General features: G+C 42.5%; 1 protein-coding gene across 1 annotated transcript in view; it reads left to right on the top strand.

The window, feature by feature from the left end:
• The window catches only part of GABBR2 (gamma-aminobutyric acid type B receptor subunit 2), a 312,072-nt gene that overhangs the window by 106,800 nt on the left and 187,456 nt on the right, over positions 1–17,816 (top strand). Inside the window, exon 3 of the mRNA XM_081103760.1 lies at positions 13,368–13,538. Coding sequence (XP_080959886.1) covers positions 13,368–13,538 — 171 coding nt within the window. The remainder of the gene's footprint in view (positions 1–13,367; positions 13,539–17,816) is intronic.

The following is a 17,816-nucleotide window of genomic DNA, read 5'->3' as shown; positions in this document are numbered from 1 at the left end:
AATGTAATGGAAAGTGATGGAGATTTCAGTAGATTTTTATTTCTGAGGACCTATATTTTTGTAAGACTTCTTACTGAACCTGCAGTTCTTTTTCTCAGACCTCATCGTTTGCATGTCACTTTCTTAATTTTGTCAAATCTATATACCACCAGTATTATTAACTTATTTAGTATTTTCGTTTAAATTGACTTATCCTTTTATTTAAATACCATGAATAGAAAAGTAGTATCATTTACTAAGAAGATAGTATAAAGGTAAATAAAGAGAAAACATTCCTATTAAGTTATAAAATACTAATCTGGGTTCACCTAAAAATCATTGGATATGCCACCAACAATGCCCATAAGACACAATCCTGAGTAATGCAAACTCCCTGCCGGTTTGGGAATCCCTTCATGGCCCTATTAGATGATTCTTGAGCTTCTCCTTCAGTACCTCCAGTTATGGGGAACTCAGTACTTTGCAAGGTTTTGACTCATTTTTGAACATCTTATTATTAAATATTTCTACTTTATATTGATCCATGTCAGCCTCCCAGATACTGTCAGACATTGATTCCAGTTTTCCCTCTGGGACCCACACATTACTCGTGCTCCATTTGCATTCATTCATGCATTCATTTGTTCAACAAGTATTTGAGTGCTTCTTATTTTGCAGTCTTATTGAGGGAAGTAAGGATGCAATTGTAATACAGTATGGTAAGGTCTTGATGGCGGTGGCCTAGCCTGGAGGTGGGAGTGTTTAGGAAGGCTTCTTCATAGGGAAACGAGAGAGAGCCGTGTATGTTTTGGGAAATACAAGGCTGGAGTGTGAGGCTGAGAAAGGAGCATGGAGTGGTAGAACAGGTGGGTCTAAGCAGACCAGTTGAGCCTCCTGACCCTCGCCATCCATTAGCACAAGGACTGACTTCCTATAATATAGTTTCATGTACAAGTTCTCTCTCTTTTTTTAAAGGGCCCTGGAGAGTTAGTCAGGACTAACAAGTAAGGAAACTGAGGACTAACAGACTGCTGGTAGACTTGCAGCGGATACACAGAGGAACTGGGTCTTTGTACTCCATAGCCACACATCCATTTTCATTTCCTTTAACCCCTGCCCCAGCCCCAGCCCCAGCCCTACTGGTCCAGGACGACCTCCTCTGCCTCACTGAAAAAAACCTCACATTCTTGGAAAGCACCTTTGAATCTTTTATCTTGATTCAATTTCATTTTCCCAGGACTGACCATGAAGCAAACCTCAGAGATCTAGAGTCCAGCATCCTGTTGCTCCCTTCCTTATGGAAGGCATTGGCTCACAAGGGTACATTGAACCTAAGATGACCCCTTCTTTTGGAGCTCTGATGTCCCTGAGATTTAGCCTTCCCACAGAAAGGGGAAGAAATAGTGCTAGGAGAACTGAGGGACAGCAGGGAAGGCTCCCTGGAGGAGGTGGCTGTGACCAGGTTTGGACAGATGAGTAGGAGGTGGCCCTGGAGAGATGGGAAGATCCCGCAGATGAAAATGCTGAGTCCTCTTCCACTGCAAGCATCGAGCTGGGCCCCAGCATACCTTTCCCTCCATAGATGCTATTTCAGCCTATCAACTAATTAAAGGTTCTAAATTGACATGAGGAGACATGATTTTTGCAGTGTGGTAATTAAAAGGCAGTTGGCTTCACAGCTGTGATCACATGAGAGCGCTTCTTACCCCTAAAGACATCAGCTGAAAGCCAAGTGCAAAGGAGCTGAGGAAACCAAAGAGGTTTCTAATGTAATTTGTTAATTTCCTGCATTTGTCACCTGCACAGCTGTGAGGGGGAAATGGAACATTCTACCAGAAGTTGAAGAGAAAATTAAAGACATACATTCTAATTGTACACAATTAGACAAGCAATATAATCATTTTTAAAACTTAACAAACCATTTAAAAATCACTAGATTAAAATTTAGAAGGCCTAATTTAGAATTATGTCTCTGCCTGGGGGCAGCCATGTCTCTATGAGCAAAACCTTTCATTCATTGAGGCTTCTCATCTGTAAAATGGGTATATTCTACCACTCTGCCTTCCTTATGTTGTGGTATTATTGAGGGAAAGAGCCGTTAAGTTAAAATGCCTTTCATAATTGCAAGAAATCCCATCTAACCGCATAACTTCTAAATCTAGAAGTTGGGTGCCTTTGCTCTTTCCGACCTCACAATCACCCTGAGACAGGGGTGTGACACCCTGGTTTACAGAGGAGGAGACAGATCCCAAAAGTTGAAGTAATGTTCTCAGAGTTGCCTAGGGGGTAGTGGGGCTGGCATTTGAACCCAACCTGTCCAAACTGAACCCCCAAACTCTTATGGGCCAAACTGCTCTCTCAGCACTGACTTGGTTTTGCTGTTTCACTATTTGACTCCTGTTTTTTTTACTTTAAAAAAGAAAAATAAAGAATTTGAGAAGTAATATTTGTTTTCCAACCTTCTTTAAATGGAATAATGATAGAAATTTTGAAGAGGGGAGTGATGAAGTAAACAAAAATCACAGAATGACACATAACAAAAAAATTGTATCTTAGAGACCAAAAAATTAAGTTATTTTACAATTTACTGTTTACAAATAAATAAAAGCCATTTCTTCAACTAAGTGATGGGCAGTTGGATATTGGCTTTGCTATTACTCCTTCAACTGAACATCCATATTTTATATGCTTATTTATGTAGTTTATATTTCATAATAGAAATTTGAAAAGAAAAGTATAAAGAATTTTCTCTTAAAAAATCAAATATACCTATGAGTTTGGTTTCATATAACTGAATTGGACTATTTTGGGGGATCAAAAGCATAATAAGCCATAAATGTGGCGTGATTGTTTTTCTTTTAAGCAAATTTTATTTTTTATTCTTCCTCATTTTAAATGTCCCAGTTGCTTCCTCAGCTTTTATCCAACTGCCTCCCTAAGAAGCAGCATTGCATGTTTGAGAGAGAACTGTATGCCAAGAACAAAAGTCCCAGGTTCAAGTCCTAGCCTTGCCACTTACTAACATGCGAATTTGAGGAAGTCACTTACCCTCTCTGAGCTTGTTTCCTCATCCATTAAATGAGGGTAATAAGGTCTACTCTACCTATAACATGGGATTTTGTGAAGGTCAAAGTTAGACTAAAGAAGTGAATGTGTTTTGGAAATTGTTTTTCACAGAGAAACATGGGAGCCTATGGAATGAGCGAAGGCTTGTGGAGTCAGAGTCTCTGCTCTGCCAATTGCTTGCTGTGTGACCAAATGCAGGTGACTTAACCTCTTTGAGCCTCAGTCTCCACATCTGAAAAATGCAGATCACAGTAGTATCTGTCTCATAGGGTTGTTTTGCATATTAAATGAGAAAGTGAATGCCAAGCCCTTCGTGCGATGCTTCCCCACGCTCATTCTGCAGTAACTTCAGGGAGTCAAATACCTGAGCTCATATCCCAACCAAGTCCCTTGCTAGTTGTACCTGCCTGAGCTTGTTTCTTTGCCGGGACACAGAGATAGTAATGTTTTCTACGTCTCCCTCACAAATGGCTATACGTTCCCAATAAGAATACAGACATGGGAGTGGGTGGTAAAAGCTGAACTGCTGTGCGCCTCTGAGTGAGTAAACACTAAAACTCAGCAACTGGAAGGAGAGATGAGTGTTCCCCAAGTGGTTCCAGCCCAACTCTCTCTCTGACTAAAGAGGTTTCAAGCCTTAGAGCAAATCTACGCACGATGCTCGAGCAGGCCCCTTGTGGGAGTGGGGCCTCAAGAACTCACCCGAATGCCAGGCATTCATTTCCCTTCACTTACTTGGGAGGTGCTTTGCGGCCGCTCCACGTCACATTAATCTCACAGGCATCTATGTCGAGGCACTTTGTGTCCAAACAGTGTTTCTCCAGGGCTGGGGCGCAGCGGTGACCTGGCACAGACCTGAAGTGGACCCGAGTTCCCAATGCACACAGCCTGGTGCCTTTGTACACATCCTGGCACTGGCCACAAACAGGGTTTTGTCAGAAGCTTCCTGAGAAAGTTGTGTTCCATTCATCTTGGCTGAAAGGAACCCTAGATGACAAATACCTCCCTTATTTAATTACAGAAACAGTCAGCAAACCCATGGAAAAAGATTAAACCGAGCAGAGAAAAGAGCAAGCCTCAATCATTTCTCCCCTCTCCCATCTGGTTGGAGTTTCTCACCTAGGATTTAGCAAATAGGGCTGCTCTTGGCTATACTTGCCACTGAAAAATGGTTTCTTCCTGCAGAAAACTCAAACTCTGAGGCCCCAAACCAGCTAAAGAATGAATTGCATTTAGGCAACAATTCATCAGTGGCTGGGAAGTTAATCAAGATTCTGAAGTTGGGAGGTATATTTACATTTTTTTATCCAGGTTTATATCTGCAAAGAGGAGTGAGACACAGTGGCAATTATCTGAATAAAATCAGATTAAATTAAACACACGCCCACACAAAACGAACTCCTTAATCATTTCCCTCAATTGTTGGAGAGAGAAGCATAAAATGTTGTGGTTGCAAGGAACCTTTGAAATCTTTGGTCCAATCCATCATTTTCAGAAATGAGAAAAATAGACACCTGCAGAGGGAAAATGATTTGCCCTGTTCTCACAGTCAGAGATGCAGCTAAGCCTGGTTTCCCAGTTCCCTAAAGTGGCCTTGTAGTTGCCTCAGCTCTCCACTTCCCTCTGCCCGTGGGCACTTCATGTTCAACATGCAGACCCTAAATTATCACAAAGTGTTTTGTGGCAGGCCAGAGCTTCCCACCCAGAGAGAGATGCTGATGGCTCTCTTCCCATCCCACTTACCGATTAAGTGTGCCCCCCAGAATCTCCAGGACCAACTGTTCCCACCATGGAAACTTGCCATGTTGGAGCCTCGGAATAAGCCATCTCTTCCCTATGTCACCAGGTCTCAGAAGGAGGAGCAAGACCTGGATCATTTTCCTATATCATCTGGGACTGACAGCCCAGAGCTGGTTGAAGAAAGAGAACTAGGTATGAAGTCAAAAGACCAGTTCCATATTTCCCATCCTGACCTTGCATAGCTATGTCACCTTTCTGGCCACAGTTTCTTCAGCTGTAGAATGGATGGTAATGCCTACCTCAAAGAACCAAAGGGCCCTAAGATTCACTGACATTCCAGAAGTTTGGAAGCTTCACTAATTATAAAGTGGATGGAGCTGGATTGAGAAAATCCTACCAAACTTTACCTCCTGGAATTCCGAACCTTGCCTCATAAAAGAGCAATCATCCTAGAAATAATGAGCAGACTTTTTCTTCTTCCCCTCACAATCTGAGATAGAGAACCCAGGGCTTTTATCAATCAGGAAAATGGACAGCCATGCCTCTACTCACAGTTGCTGATCTTGGAGGCAACCAAGATGCTTTTTCTCTTCGTTCTCATCTGTCTTTCTAAATTTACACAGAGCTATACATTCCTAAGGGGAAAATTGGATAGAAAGAGGACAGGAGGGGCACTAGGAGTGCGCTGTATCCTGGGAAGCAGAAACTTCCTAAGTAAAGTTTTATGCGCAAGAAAGAAAAACCGTGCAGCAATGTATGAGTTGATGTGCTGTGTTGATCCAGAGTACCAGGGAATCAGGCTCTGAGGGGGGAAGGTCACCTTAGTAATGTAGAACAGCATAAGAGAGCCTGCTGGACACCAAAATCTGTGCTCAAATACTTCGTCCCCAGTCTTCTAAGAAACATACTCACTTGCAGTATAAGTAGACAGAAAACAGGGCCAGGGACAATCTGCATAGTGTGTCTTTTGATAAGTCACGTCTAAAAAGACCGGCTTGCTTTTGAGGATGAATACATTGAAAACACCTAACATTCAGGCTTTGAAAAAGTGTTGCAAAAATGATCAAAGGCAAACAATACCCAGAAGAAGCATAAGGAAGAGTCTGCCTCTGAAAATGATCTACTGTAGGATAAAGAAGAAAAGTTTAGAAAGATGTTTGGTAACCCCAATCATATGCAGAAAAAACATGGTCTCCATGAAATAGCCTGAGATAAGGGGGTGGGGTGAAAAGGGATATGATCATAAAAAATTACTGGGAAACTGAAAATGTCAATAACACAATAAAAATATGTTAGAGACAGTAAAGCTTAAAACTGAGGCTCTTGAAAAGCAAATCAGCAAACCTGCAGACCAAAGAACCTGAATGGCTAACATGTTTATATATTGCAGTCAAATGGTTGCAAAGTCAAGTGCTAATGAAGTGCCACCTTATTCTTGAAAGATTAGAAAGTCAGATAAGCCCAGCCAGCGTGGCTCAGTGGCTGAGTGCTGACCTATGAACCAGGAGGTCATGATTCATTTCCTGGTCAGGGCACATGCCCAGGTTGCAGGCTTGATCTCCAGTGTGGGACATGCAGGAGACAACCGATCAATGATTCTCTCTTATCATTGGTGTTTCTATCTCTCTCTCCCTCTCCCTTCCTCTCTGAAATCAATACAAATATTTTTAAATGTTAGATAATACCAAATATTGGATAGAATGTGATGAGATGAAAACCTTGTGCCCTGCTACTGCGACTGTGAATGGTATAGTCATTTCACCAGAAATTAGTGAAACTCAATATGCTCATACCCTGTAACAAAAGAAAATAAAACAAGATGCTCTTCCAGAATGCAGAGGACAAGGACCAAGAAATGAAGTCATGGAAGAAAATATGACAGATATGGATTTGGAGAATGAAAAGACAACACACAGATAATCAGGTGTTTTGGAGGACAGAAAAGAATATATATGAATATAATACAAATATATATAGTAAGTATGGTATTATATATTACATATAATACTATATATAGTATATATTTTATATTATATATAATAAATAGTATATATTTATATGTTTGTGTATATTTTATGAATTAAAAGACTTGGGTGTATAGATTGAATAGGGAGTGTCCTAGGTAAAATCAAGACTGCCACAGCCAGCCCTAGCTGGTTTTGCTCAGTGGATAGAGCCTCGGCCTGTGGACTGAAGAGCCCCAGGTTCGATTCCAGTCGAGGGCATGTGCTTGGGTTGCGGGCTCAATCCCCAGTGGCGGGGGGGAGGCGGGGCGGCGTGCAGGAGGCAGCCGATGTTTTTATCTCTCTCTCCCTCTCCCTTCCTCTCTGAAATCAATAAAAATATTTTAAAAAAGAGTTCCACAGCCAGATCTATCTTGGCAAAATATTTTAATTCTAAGAATAAAGAAAAATAATTTTTTTCAGCATCCAGGCAGAGAAAACTAGATACCTACAAATGAACAATAATCAAACTAGCCCCGATTTCTCCTTTGCATCACTTTATAGTTTTAAGGGGAGAAAGTGATAGCCCAAGAATTGTATACCCAGCTAAATTCTACCATGTGTCAAAGCAATAGAGGCTCATTCTGGGCAAGTTTTCAATCCCACACTATTCGTCAGAATATTAAGTGGTACTCCAGAAGGTTGAAACAAGAAGCAAGGTTAATATATCCAGAATGGAGAAGAGTAGACATATAGTCTGAGTATCAAAACAGACAAAGGAAACAAAAAGGAAGCCTTAAAAAGAGTAAAACTGCTAAGATGATAAATGCAAAACCAAGTGTTCATTACATTAATAAGCATATATACTTAAAATTCATTCATGTACTCTTTTCAAGAAATACACTTAAAACAATCTTAATAGAATACCAATAGAAGGAGGATCAATGCTATGGCAGGCAAATGCAAAAATAAAGTAACGGTTTCAATATTAATACCAAGCAAGATATAATATAAAACAAAACAATGAAATGACAAAGGGGTTTATTTTACCTTGAAAGATATTTTAATCCTCAGTTTACTCAATGATTATCTATTAAGCACCTGATATTTGTACTAAGCAAGTGTATACATTGCTGAAAAATAACAGTGTAATTGTAATGAACATTCATGCTCAAAACAACATAAAATCAAACGATGTAAAGCAAAAACTGTTGAAATACAGGGGCAAAAGTAAGTTTACAGTTGTGAGTATGTGGAACAGAGTTTATTTTTGTATTATTATTTGTTACTCATTGTATTATTTTTCCATACAAACAACTGTAAGCCTGCTTTTGCCCCACCCAGAACATGAAGAAATTGTGAGAGACAGTGGAGAAAAATTTAACAAATCTTTCAGTCTTTGATAGGTCAAGTAAATAAAAATATAAAACATGTGATAATATAATTGGTTAGTTTGGTTTTATCGCTTATACATAAGTAACCTGATAATTTTTATAGTTTACAACTAGAGACTCCATCTGTTTTTGCAGCCACCATAGAACTTCTACAAAAATTGATTGTATAATAGGCCACAAAAGAAATCTCAATAAAGTCCAAAAGCAAACACTGTACATGCCAAATTCTCAAAACAATGCAATAAAACTAGAAATAGCAACACTATAAAATAAATTTAAAAGTACTCTCAAATAAATCCTTGGTTTAGGGATTAACTCAAAGCCGCAATCACAGTGTGTTTAGAAATAAACTCAATTGTGTGAAATAAGGCAGGAGAGTCCAGAAAGGTTGGGTCTGTCAAGTTAGGGCCCTTATGCAACAGGCCTTGTGTTTCAAGGTGCTGAGTGACTGTGCTGGGGGAGGAAGGCCGGGCAGGCACATGCAAGGCAGGGGGCAGCCATCAGGAGGAGAAAGCACTGCTGTTAGAGTCCTTTAGACCTGGATTTGAGTGCTGCTTCTCTCTCTTTCAATGGCCACTGTGGGTATCTCGATATCTCCCCATTTCTGTGTCTCAGCCTACTTATTCAAAAGTAAGGGCGTTGACCTGTCAGAATGGCCATCACCAATAAATAAAAAATGACAAGTTATAGTGAGGATGTGGTGAAAAGGAACCCTTGTGCACTCTTGGTGGAAATGCAGATTGGTTCAGCCACTAGCAAAAATGTTTGGAGTTTCCTTTAAAAATTAAAAATGGATCTGCCTTGGGCCTTGACCTGGTGGCTCGGTTGGTTGGAGCATTGTCCCATACACCAGAACGGTTGTGGGTTCAATCCTCAGCCAGGTGTGTATGGGAAGCAACCGCTTCATGTTTCTCTCTCACATTGATGTTTCTCTCCCTACCCCCATTCCCTTCCTTCTTCTTTCTCTAAAGAAATCAGTTTAAAAAAACCACATACCCTTGGGTGGGGATTTAAAAATTAAAAATATATAAAGAATAAAAATGGATTTGCCTTATGACCCAGCGATTCCACTTCTGAGTATATAGCTGTAAAAACCCAGAACACTAACTCGAAAGAATATATGTATCCCTATGTTCATAGCAGCATTATTTACAGTAGCCAAGATATGGAAGCAGCCCAAGTGCCCTTCAGTAGATGAGTGGATAAAAAATCTGTGGTATATACAATGAAATATTACTTGGCCATCAAAGAGAATGAAGCCTGGCCGGAGTGGCTCAGGGGTTGAATGTCGAACTATGAACCAGGAGGTCATGGTTCGATTCCTGGTCAGGGCACATGCCTGAGTTATGGGCTCGATCCCCATGTGCGGCCTGCAGGAGACAGCTGATCAATGATTCTCTCTCATCATTGGTGTTTCTATCTCTCTATCCCGCTCCCTTCTTCTCTGAAATCAATAAAATTTTATTTTAAGAAGAATGAAATCTTACCATTTGGGATAGCATGGATGTACCTATGCTCAATGAAATAAGTCAGTCAGAGAAAGATAAATACCATATAATTTCACTTATATGTGGAATCTAAAGAACTAAATAAATGAACAAACAAAATTGAAACAGACTTATCGACACAGAGCGAACTGGTGAATGCCAGAAAGGAGCGGGGGATATTGGGTAAAAGAAGTGAAGGGATTAAGAAGTACCAATTAGTAGTTACAAAATAGTCACAGGGAAGTTAAGTAAAGATTAGGGAATATAGTCAATAATATTGTGATAACTATGTGTAATGCCAGTTGGGGTACTGGAAATATCGAGGGGAACACTATGTAAAGTATATGATTGTCTAATCACAAAGCTGTATACCTGAAACGAATACAAAATAAAACCGAAAGAAAAAAAGCTAAGGGTGTTGCTCTACATCAGGGGTTCTCCACCCTCCTTGGGCATCACAATTACCTGAGAAGTTTTAAAATAATAGTGATGCCAGCCTTTGTGCCCAGAGATTCTGATTCAGTTGGTTTGGAGTGGAACAAAGTCATTACTATTTTTAAAAATCTTACAATGTGATTCCAGTGTGCAGCCAGGGTAGAGCATCCCAGAGCTAGATGATTTTGCAGGTTTCTACAATCCAACAGTGCTAGTAGGCACCTGCAGTCTTCGCCCAGGGAAGGAAGTTTTAGGAGGTGAAAGCCAGAGGAACAGTGATGCTAAGCCATCTAATCCAAGTGTGCATTGTCTCAAATGGTGCAGAAAATGTCAGTGCCAGTTCATATTCTGCACCCAACATGATTTAGACCCGGGGCATATATTGTACTCCAAGCCCATTGTAAACACAATGGACCATTTATTCACTGAACAGTAACCACTGTAATTACCTACAGGGCAAACATATGAGGTTGTTCAAGCAACAATTAATTGTGGACCTGGAACTAATGGGACAATAATGGCAAAGTATCAACCGGAGTGTGATTCAGAAATCGCATCAGAAAACCAACATTTTCCAAAATGTATTAGGAAAGCATTTTGGGGATGTGATGGCACATACACCATCGCAGGCCCTGAAATAGTTGCTCCCTGATTTTTCTAATAGCTCCTTCTTGTGCTGGTAATTGTAGGAGCCTCGAATTGTTTTAATATTGAGAAAAATCATGAACAGTGGGTTTTAGGGGACTGCAGAGCTTCTTTTTATTGAGCTCACTATGGGACCTAAATATCACCTGCATGCTGGAGTACTGATCTCGTTTGGGTTTTAAGATCCTCTTTGTGAATCTGATGGAAGTGGTGGATCCTCTTTTCAGAAAACTTTGTGTCTGTCTGCACATACACACCCACACCAGCTTTTTCATACAGTTTTTGGGGAGCTCATAGACATCTTGAAGCCCCTCTCTGTTCTCTCTAGGTCATGGTCCAGCCTCTGTTTGCATACCTCCAGACACAGGGATCTCACTACTTTAAACAGCAGGCCTTTCATTGCTGAACAACTCTGAATGCTAGTGTTCCTCAATCTGTCCAGCTGGGATTTTCCTCTCTGCAGGCTCTTCGCATTGGTCCTTGTTGTAATTTTTAAACAGCCACTCTATCCTTGACCTTTACCAGTCTTGGGATGGTGTCCCTGTCTCTGAGGATCTTAAAAATTGGTTCTTCTAGGGGCTCCTTAGTTCCAGGTGACAGCAGATGAGCTGTTTGGTGTGTGTTCAGCTTCACACACCGACAGTGTAGGCTGCTGAGGGGACACAGGAGATCCAGGGATCCTGGGTAGTGGCTGTCTGCCCTCTGAGACAGATCAGGAAAAGGGACAAATCTCCACTGCCCCCACTCTGCCAGAGTCTTGGGGGGCGGGGGCGGGGGCGGAGAGAAGGAGTGCTTCCTCAGGTTACAAGAGCATCTTCAGCAGGTGCCTGAGGGTGCCAGGGTGTTATTTCCTTGGGTGCTGAAATTGGACTCTGAGAAGTATTAGATCTGGAGCTGCTCCTGGGAAGTTTGGGAAGAAAGCTGGTGGTAGCAAAGAGTGAGCTTGCTTCAACCATGCCCTTTTTGGATCAAAGTTTTAAATGAAACAAATGAAGGAAAGAAAGGAAGGGACTGAGGGAGGAAGGGAGGGAGGGAGGGAGGGAGGGAGGGGAACAGAAGGAAGAAGGAAGGGAAAGATAACAGATTAGAAGAAACCATGAAGCAATTTTTATAATCTTAGAGTGGGAAATACAACACCAAACCTGAAGACATAAAATTTAAAAGTAGATAAATTCAACCACATTTTAAAAAAAAATTTCCATATGGTAGAAGACACTATAAGAAACATCAAAAGAAAAGGTATACAACTGGGAGAGAAATTAGTAACTTATATCACAAAGGGCTAATTTCCTTAATAGAAAAGATTATTTCTACCAACTGATCCGTAAAATGAGCCCAGTTGGAAAACAGGCAAAGGATGCAAATTGCTCTCAAACATAGAAAGAGATACTCACCCTCACTAATAATAAGGTAAATGCAAATTAGAACTATAAGATACCATTCTCCCACCATCACACAGCAAAGATCAAAAAGGTTGATAGGCACCTTCTGTGGATTAGGCCGAGGGAAGGGAGAGCAGAGATCAGAGGAAGTGTTATGGAAGAGGTGACATTTGAGGTAGGCCTTGTAGGACATCATTAAAATCCAATTTAGCAACTTACTGGCACTTAAAAAGAAGAAATAATAAAAGGGAAGAGGAGCAGATTTGACTACTTAGTATAAATTAAAATACACACGCAAAATGGGAAAGCAAACAAACTGGGATACAGCAACTGTAACAGTCTGAGTTGAACGTTATACATATAAAAGTCTTCATTAAACTCAATAATAAAAGTATTAGAATACCACTCAGAAAATAAAAGACATGAAAAAGCAAATTCCTGAAATAGAACATACTACTGGTTAATGACCACATGGAAAAAGATTAATTATGCATAACCAATGATTGCAATATGATTCTAGTTTTTCAGGGATAAATTATTATAAAATTAAAATAATGTTTTAGTTCTTCTGTTGAATGTGGTAAAATTGGCTCTCTAATCATACCTGGCTAGTGGGTATATAAATTGATACAATCCTTTTTGGAAGTAAGGATCAAGTCTTTAAAATCGCATATCCTTTATCTGGGACATTTTACATCACAGACTTTTATCCTATTGAAATAGACTGAAATTTTTTTAAAAAATGCTGTGCACAAGGATGCTTGCAGAATAATATGACAATGACAAGTTGGAAACCATCTAAATGCCCCCCAATTAGAGATGATTCAATAAATGATGTTTATTTACATATGCTAGAATATTATACAGCTGTAAAAATGTTTACAAAGAGTTTTTAATAGGATGGCTGAGTACTTGTGTGATAATGCTAAGTGTGTGGAGTGAGGGAGGTGGAGAGAAACAGCTCAATTACATATGTGGAATGACCTCAGGATTTTTTTTAGAATTAATGTGCATGGAGAAAAGACCAGAAGTCAATAGACTACAATATTAATGGTGGTTCTTTGGTGAGGGGTAAAATATTGGCTCATTTTTCTTCCTTCTTTCTCCTTATTTTGCATTTTTTAAATATTCTCTTTCATGATGATGCATTACTTTTATACTAAAAAGGTTTAAAAATATCTTGCCCTGTGTGTTTGGGCCAAAATCAGAACTAAAGCTCTCTCCTGCTCCAAAAGATCCTGGGCTCAGAGCAGGGAGGCCCACCAGTAAACGTGTTCTCTCTTTTGTGTTTTTCAGCTTTCCTTTGCCGCAACCACACCTGTCCTGGCTGATAAGAAAAAATACCCTTACTTCTTCCGAACTGTCCCGTCAGACAATGCGGTGAATCCAGCCATCCTGAAGCTGCTAAAGCACTTCCAGTGGAAGCGAGTGGGCACACTAACCCAGGACGTGCAGAGATTCTCCGAGGTATGCTTTGCTGAGGGGTCAAGCTCTCACCTCCCTGTTGGCCGCTGTCATCTCCAGGCACGGGCATTACGGCTGAATCAGGGATGGGCAGTATCACAGGGCTTTTAAGCAGACATTTATTAGCAGGACCAAAGTCGTTTTACCTTTGACAAAACAGAGCTGGTGGCTGAGGAATTTGTGCATGGGACAGGTGAAAACCTCCGTCCTAGATCGCTCAGGAGTGAACCCTTCCCTTTCATTGTGCCTTTGGCTAAATCCTGTAGCTTATTCCCTCACTGCCCCTATAGGTTTGTTGTCCTTGTTGCTGATGCTGTAGTGACCATCTAAAAATCATGACAGGGTAGAGGGGTTAATGGGAGGTGGGCAGGGGCGGGAATGGAGGACATCTGTAGCACTTGAAACACAAAAACAAACCAAAAAAAAAATGCCAAAATATAAAGTAAAAAAATAAAAAGGTTGCTAATTGCCCTAAATCCCACATCCTCTCCCACTCTCAGTTCAGTGTTCATCTGCCCAGTCTTTTTTTCATTATATTTATTTAAACGCAATGATGTCATACTGTAGATTTTGCTTTTTTCATTTTACAACAGATCTTAGAAGTCTTGATTGATCTCATGCTTATTAATGGTCCATGGTGTTCTGTCAAATGGATAGATGATAACTTATTGAACCAGGCCCCTATGGATGTGTATAGCTTTTTAACATCACAGCCAACACCTTCCCACCTGGCAGATTTCTAGAAGTGGAATTACTGAGTCATTTAAAATAGTGAGATAAATTGACTTCCAGAAAGGCTGTTCCAATTTCTAGTCCCACCAATGTGTTTGAAAATTTCCATTTCCCCACATCCTTACTAAGAGTGGATATGATCAAATGTTTAAAAAGGTTTCCCACTCAAATGAGGGCAAAATTGTCTCTTGTCTTTCTTCCCATTCTCCTTATAGTTCCTACTTTCCTGTCTCCTTGAACTTGGAGCCTCCCAACAAAGCAAGACATTCCAGTGTGCTTAGATGCCCAGGAGGAAAACACTGAGCCCTATGGGGAAGGAAGGCGTGAGATAGAGGCCCAGGCCAACCTCAGGGGGAGGAGTTGGAAAGGGCCCACCCATTCTGGCAGGAGGGTGGGGGCAGAAAGGGCTGGGAATTACTAGAACTGATTTCCACTTCAGCCTTGCACTTACCTTTCTGCGGCTCTGCCCATCTCTCCCAGGGGAGGGACAGGCCACTCGATGCATTGACCTTGGAGAAGTCACCTCTCTTCATTCAGCTGCGAATTCCTCCCCTATCCCTTCAGGATTCTTACCAAAATCTGATGAGTCATGGATTTGAAAGAACTCTGGCAACTGTAAAGTTCATGCACAGAGAGGGTGTTTGGGGAGGTGCTTGAAAAGCCTAAGTGTTTGGCCCCACCCTCTGTGGTTAACCAAACAAGGCATGCTTTTCCCAGGCAAGCCTGGCCCTCCTCTTCCCACCTCTCTGCTTCTCAGTCCCTAGGGTGAGGCACAAAGAAAACGACCTCTCGCAGGAGTGACTCATTGCCAAACACTGAAGAGGCTTTTGCTGAAAGACTGCCCTTTAGTTAGGCAGCCACAGATGTTCTGAAATGAGTATGGACTGGTTGAGGGGGAGGGGGAGGAAGGCCAGTCTGTGGCCCCATTAACATGGGACTCGGCAGCAACTTGGAGGGGCCTGCTTTCTTCCAATAGAGTCTTTGGCTGTCAGAGCCTGAGGGGCCCTTAGAGACACTTTCCTAACCCCCTCCTTGTATAAAAGGGGAAACTGAGGCCCAGTGAGGGGATGGGAAAACGTTCAGGGTTTCAGAGCATCTCTGAAGCCAGGAAAGATTGTTCACAAAAAAGGCAGGACTAAATCCTGGTCCAGGCTCCCATTCCAGACTCCCATTGCTCCTTCTTTCCATCCATAACTTCCTGAAGTCACAAGCGAACTGCATGTGACCCGGAAGAGCAGAAAAGCCTGAAAGCCTTGACCTGAAGAGATTACATTTTCAGCCCTGGCGTGGTTGAGTGCTTTATGGATTCCCTAACACTCTCACAGCCAACCACCCTTTAGGGAGGAGTTACGGTTCCCAGCTGACAGAGGAGGGGATTGAGGCTTGCAGCGGGGGTTGCCTCTTGCCCCAGGGCACATGCTGGTGAAGCGCCCAGCTGGGGCTGGAAGCCCCGACCTCCCCTCCGGGGTACTGGTCAGTGTCTTCTCCTTTATGCTGTCCCCACCCGCTGGGGTCAGGTATTGACAGTTTGGTAGCACATCTCCCTCCCTGCACAGCTGTGGGGGGGCCCTCAGCCGAGTTTCAGGGCATCAGAGGGAAACCTGCTTTCTGAGGACAGGATGTTGCTTGGTGGTATTGCTGGCAAGAACCCCTTTCGATTTAAATCTCTCCGCCCAGCTGACTCCTCTCTGTGCCCAAGGGCTTTGGCATCCCTCTCCTGATGTCTGGGCTGCTTCGCTGGAGTGCCGGCCCTGGAAACTCGCCAGGGCCTAACAGCTCTTTGTGAGTGCAAAGGAAACTGGATTCCTTTTATGAAACTGGTCGATCTGCAGCATCGAGCACTTCTGTTCCGGACTGGTGCACTGGAAGGAATGTCAAATGAAAGCAATCCTGAAGCTGGAGGGAGCTGGGGAGAAAACCTCAGTAACAAGGAGCTCATTGCATCGGGACTGAAAGGGGGGAAGAGTTGAGGGCCATCCCACCTTGGGACCAGCTGCTCCTTCGAACCCAGGACAACTGAGATTTAAGGCCAGTGGGTGGTGACCCAGAGGCTACTCAGGCTTTGGCTCGGATGTGCCCGTCTCTAGGCCCAGCTTTGCCAAGCAATGGCTGTGAGACACCAGGCAGTTCACTTCACCTGAATGAGATCCCAGTTTCCCCTCTGTAAAATAGGGAGATTTAGTCCTACCTCACAGGCACTGGGAAATGAGAAAACATAAGTGAAAGACTTCTGCATACTTGGTGCTATTAAATGGACATTCTCTTTGCCACTGTTCATGAGACAAACTCTAGAAACGCATATCCATTCACTTAAAAAATAATGATGTGGCCTGTGATGTGCCAGGCCCTGAGCTGTCGAGGGCCAGAGAGGAAAGAACATGGCCGGGGTCAGTAGGTGTCAGGCCTTCTTCATCGGCTTCTCAACTCTGGCTGCTCATTGGAATCACCAGGGGAATTTATTTTTAACACAAACAAACATTTAAATTTTATAACTTGGGTTTTTTCCCTTCCCTTTCCCCTTCCCCACACTTTTAACAACTTTATTGGGATAATTTATATCGCGTACAACTCATTCCATTGTTAGTATACAGTTCAATGATTTTTAGAAAGTTTATAATAGTTGTGCAGCCATCGTCACAGCCCAGTCTTAGGACACTCCTATCACTAAGTTCTCTCATGCCCGTTTGTCGTCAGTCCTGCCCCCAGCCCAGGTTTCTTTGCTTGCGCTATAGTTTTGCCTTTTCTGAAATTTTCATATAATTATATAACATGTATTTTTTTGTGCTTGGCTTCTTTTTAGCACAATGTTTTTGAAGACTATCCATGTACATGTATCAGAAGTTTGTTTCTTTATACAGCTAAGTTGTAGTCCCCTATATGGATAGGGTACATTGTTTAATCACCAGGGGAGCTTTACAAATCCTGCTGCCCAGGCCAGCCCTCAGAACAGTTACATGAAATGACCCCAGAATTAGAACGCTTTTAGGCTTTCCGGGTGATTTCAGTGTGCCCCCAGTGCTGCGTCCTTCACCACTGGCTCAGGGATGCAGGGTGGAAATGATGCCCTCTAGTGATGGGAGCCCTTGCACTCAGAGCAACCCAGTCTGCTTGGCAGTGTGACTGTCTTCAGCAGTCCGGTGGCTGTGGAGGAGGATGGAGAAGGTGGAGAACAGCCTTGCCCCAGCCCTGGGACTCTGCCAGGTGGCAGACAGAGTGGGTATGGATGGTGAAGATTGAGGGTGCTGCTGAGAGGGTGGTCCAGGGCCCCAAGATGGAGAGGGGTAGGCAGGCAGGTGAACTGTGGGCTTGGAAGAAGTGGGGCCCTGGAAGTCTCTTACAAACTTGATGATGTGGGGGTAAGGGAGCTGGAAGGAGGGGAGGCTGTGGTCAGAGCTGGAAGAGGACGTAGGGATTGAGGACCCAGGCCCTGGCTGTGCGTGAATAGCTAAAGCAGAGTGATGGTAGAGGTCACCAGGGGCAAAGAAGTCAGAGGCCAGAATGCAGAGTGACACCCATGTGGGCACTTCAGGCACAGGATGGAGGCAGGGC

The sequence above is a fragment of the Myotis nattereri genome (assembly GCF_964212035.1).
Source record: "Myotis nattereri genome assembly, chromosome: 12".
Taxonomy (NCBI): Eukaryota; Metazoa; Chordata; class Mammalia; order Chiroptera; family Vespertilionidae; genus Myotis; species Myotis nattereri.
This window is presented reverse-complemented; position numbering and strand designations above follow the sequence as displayed.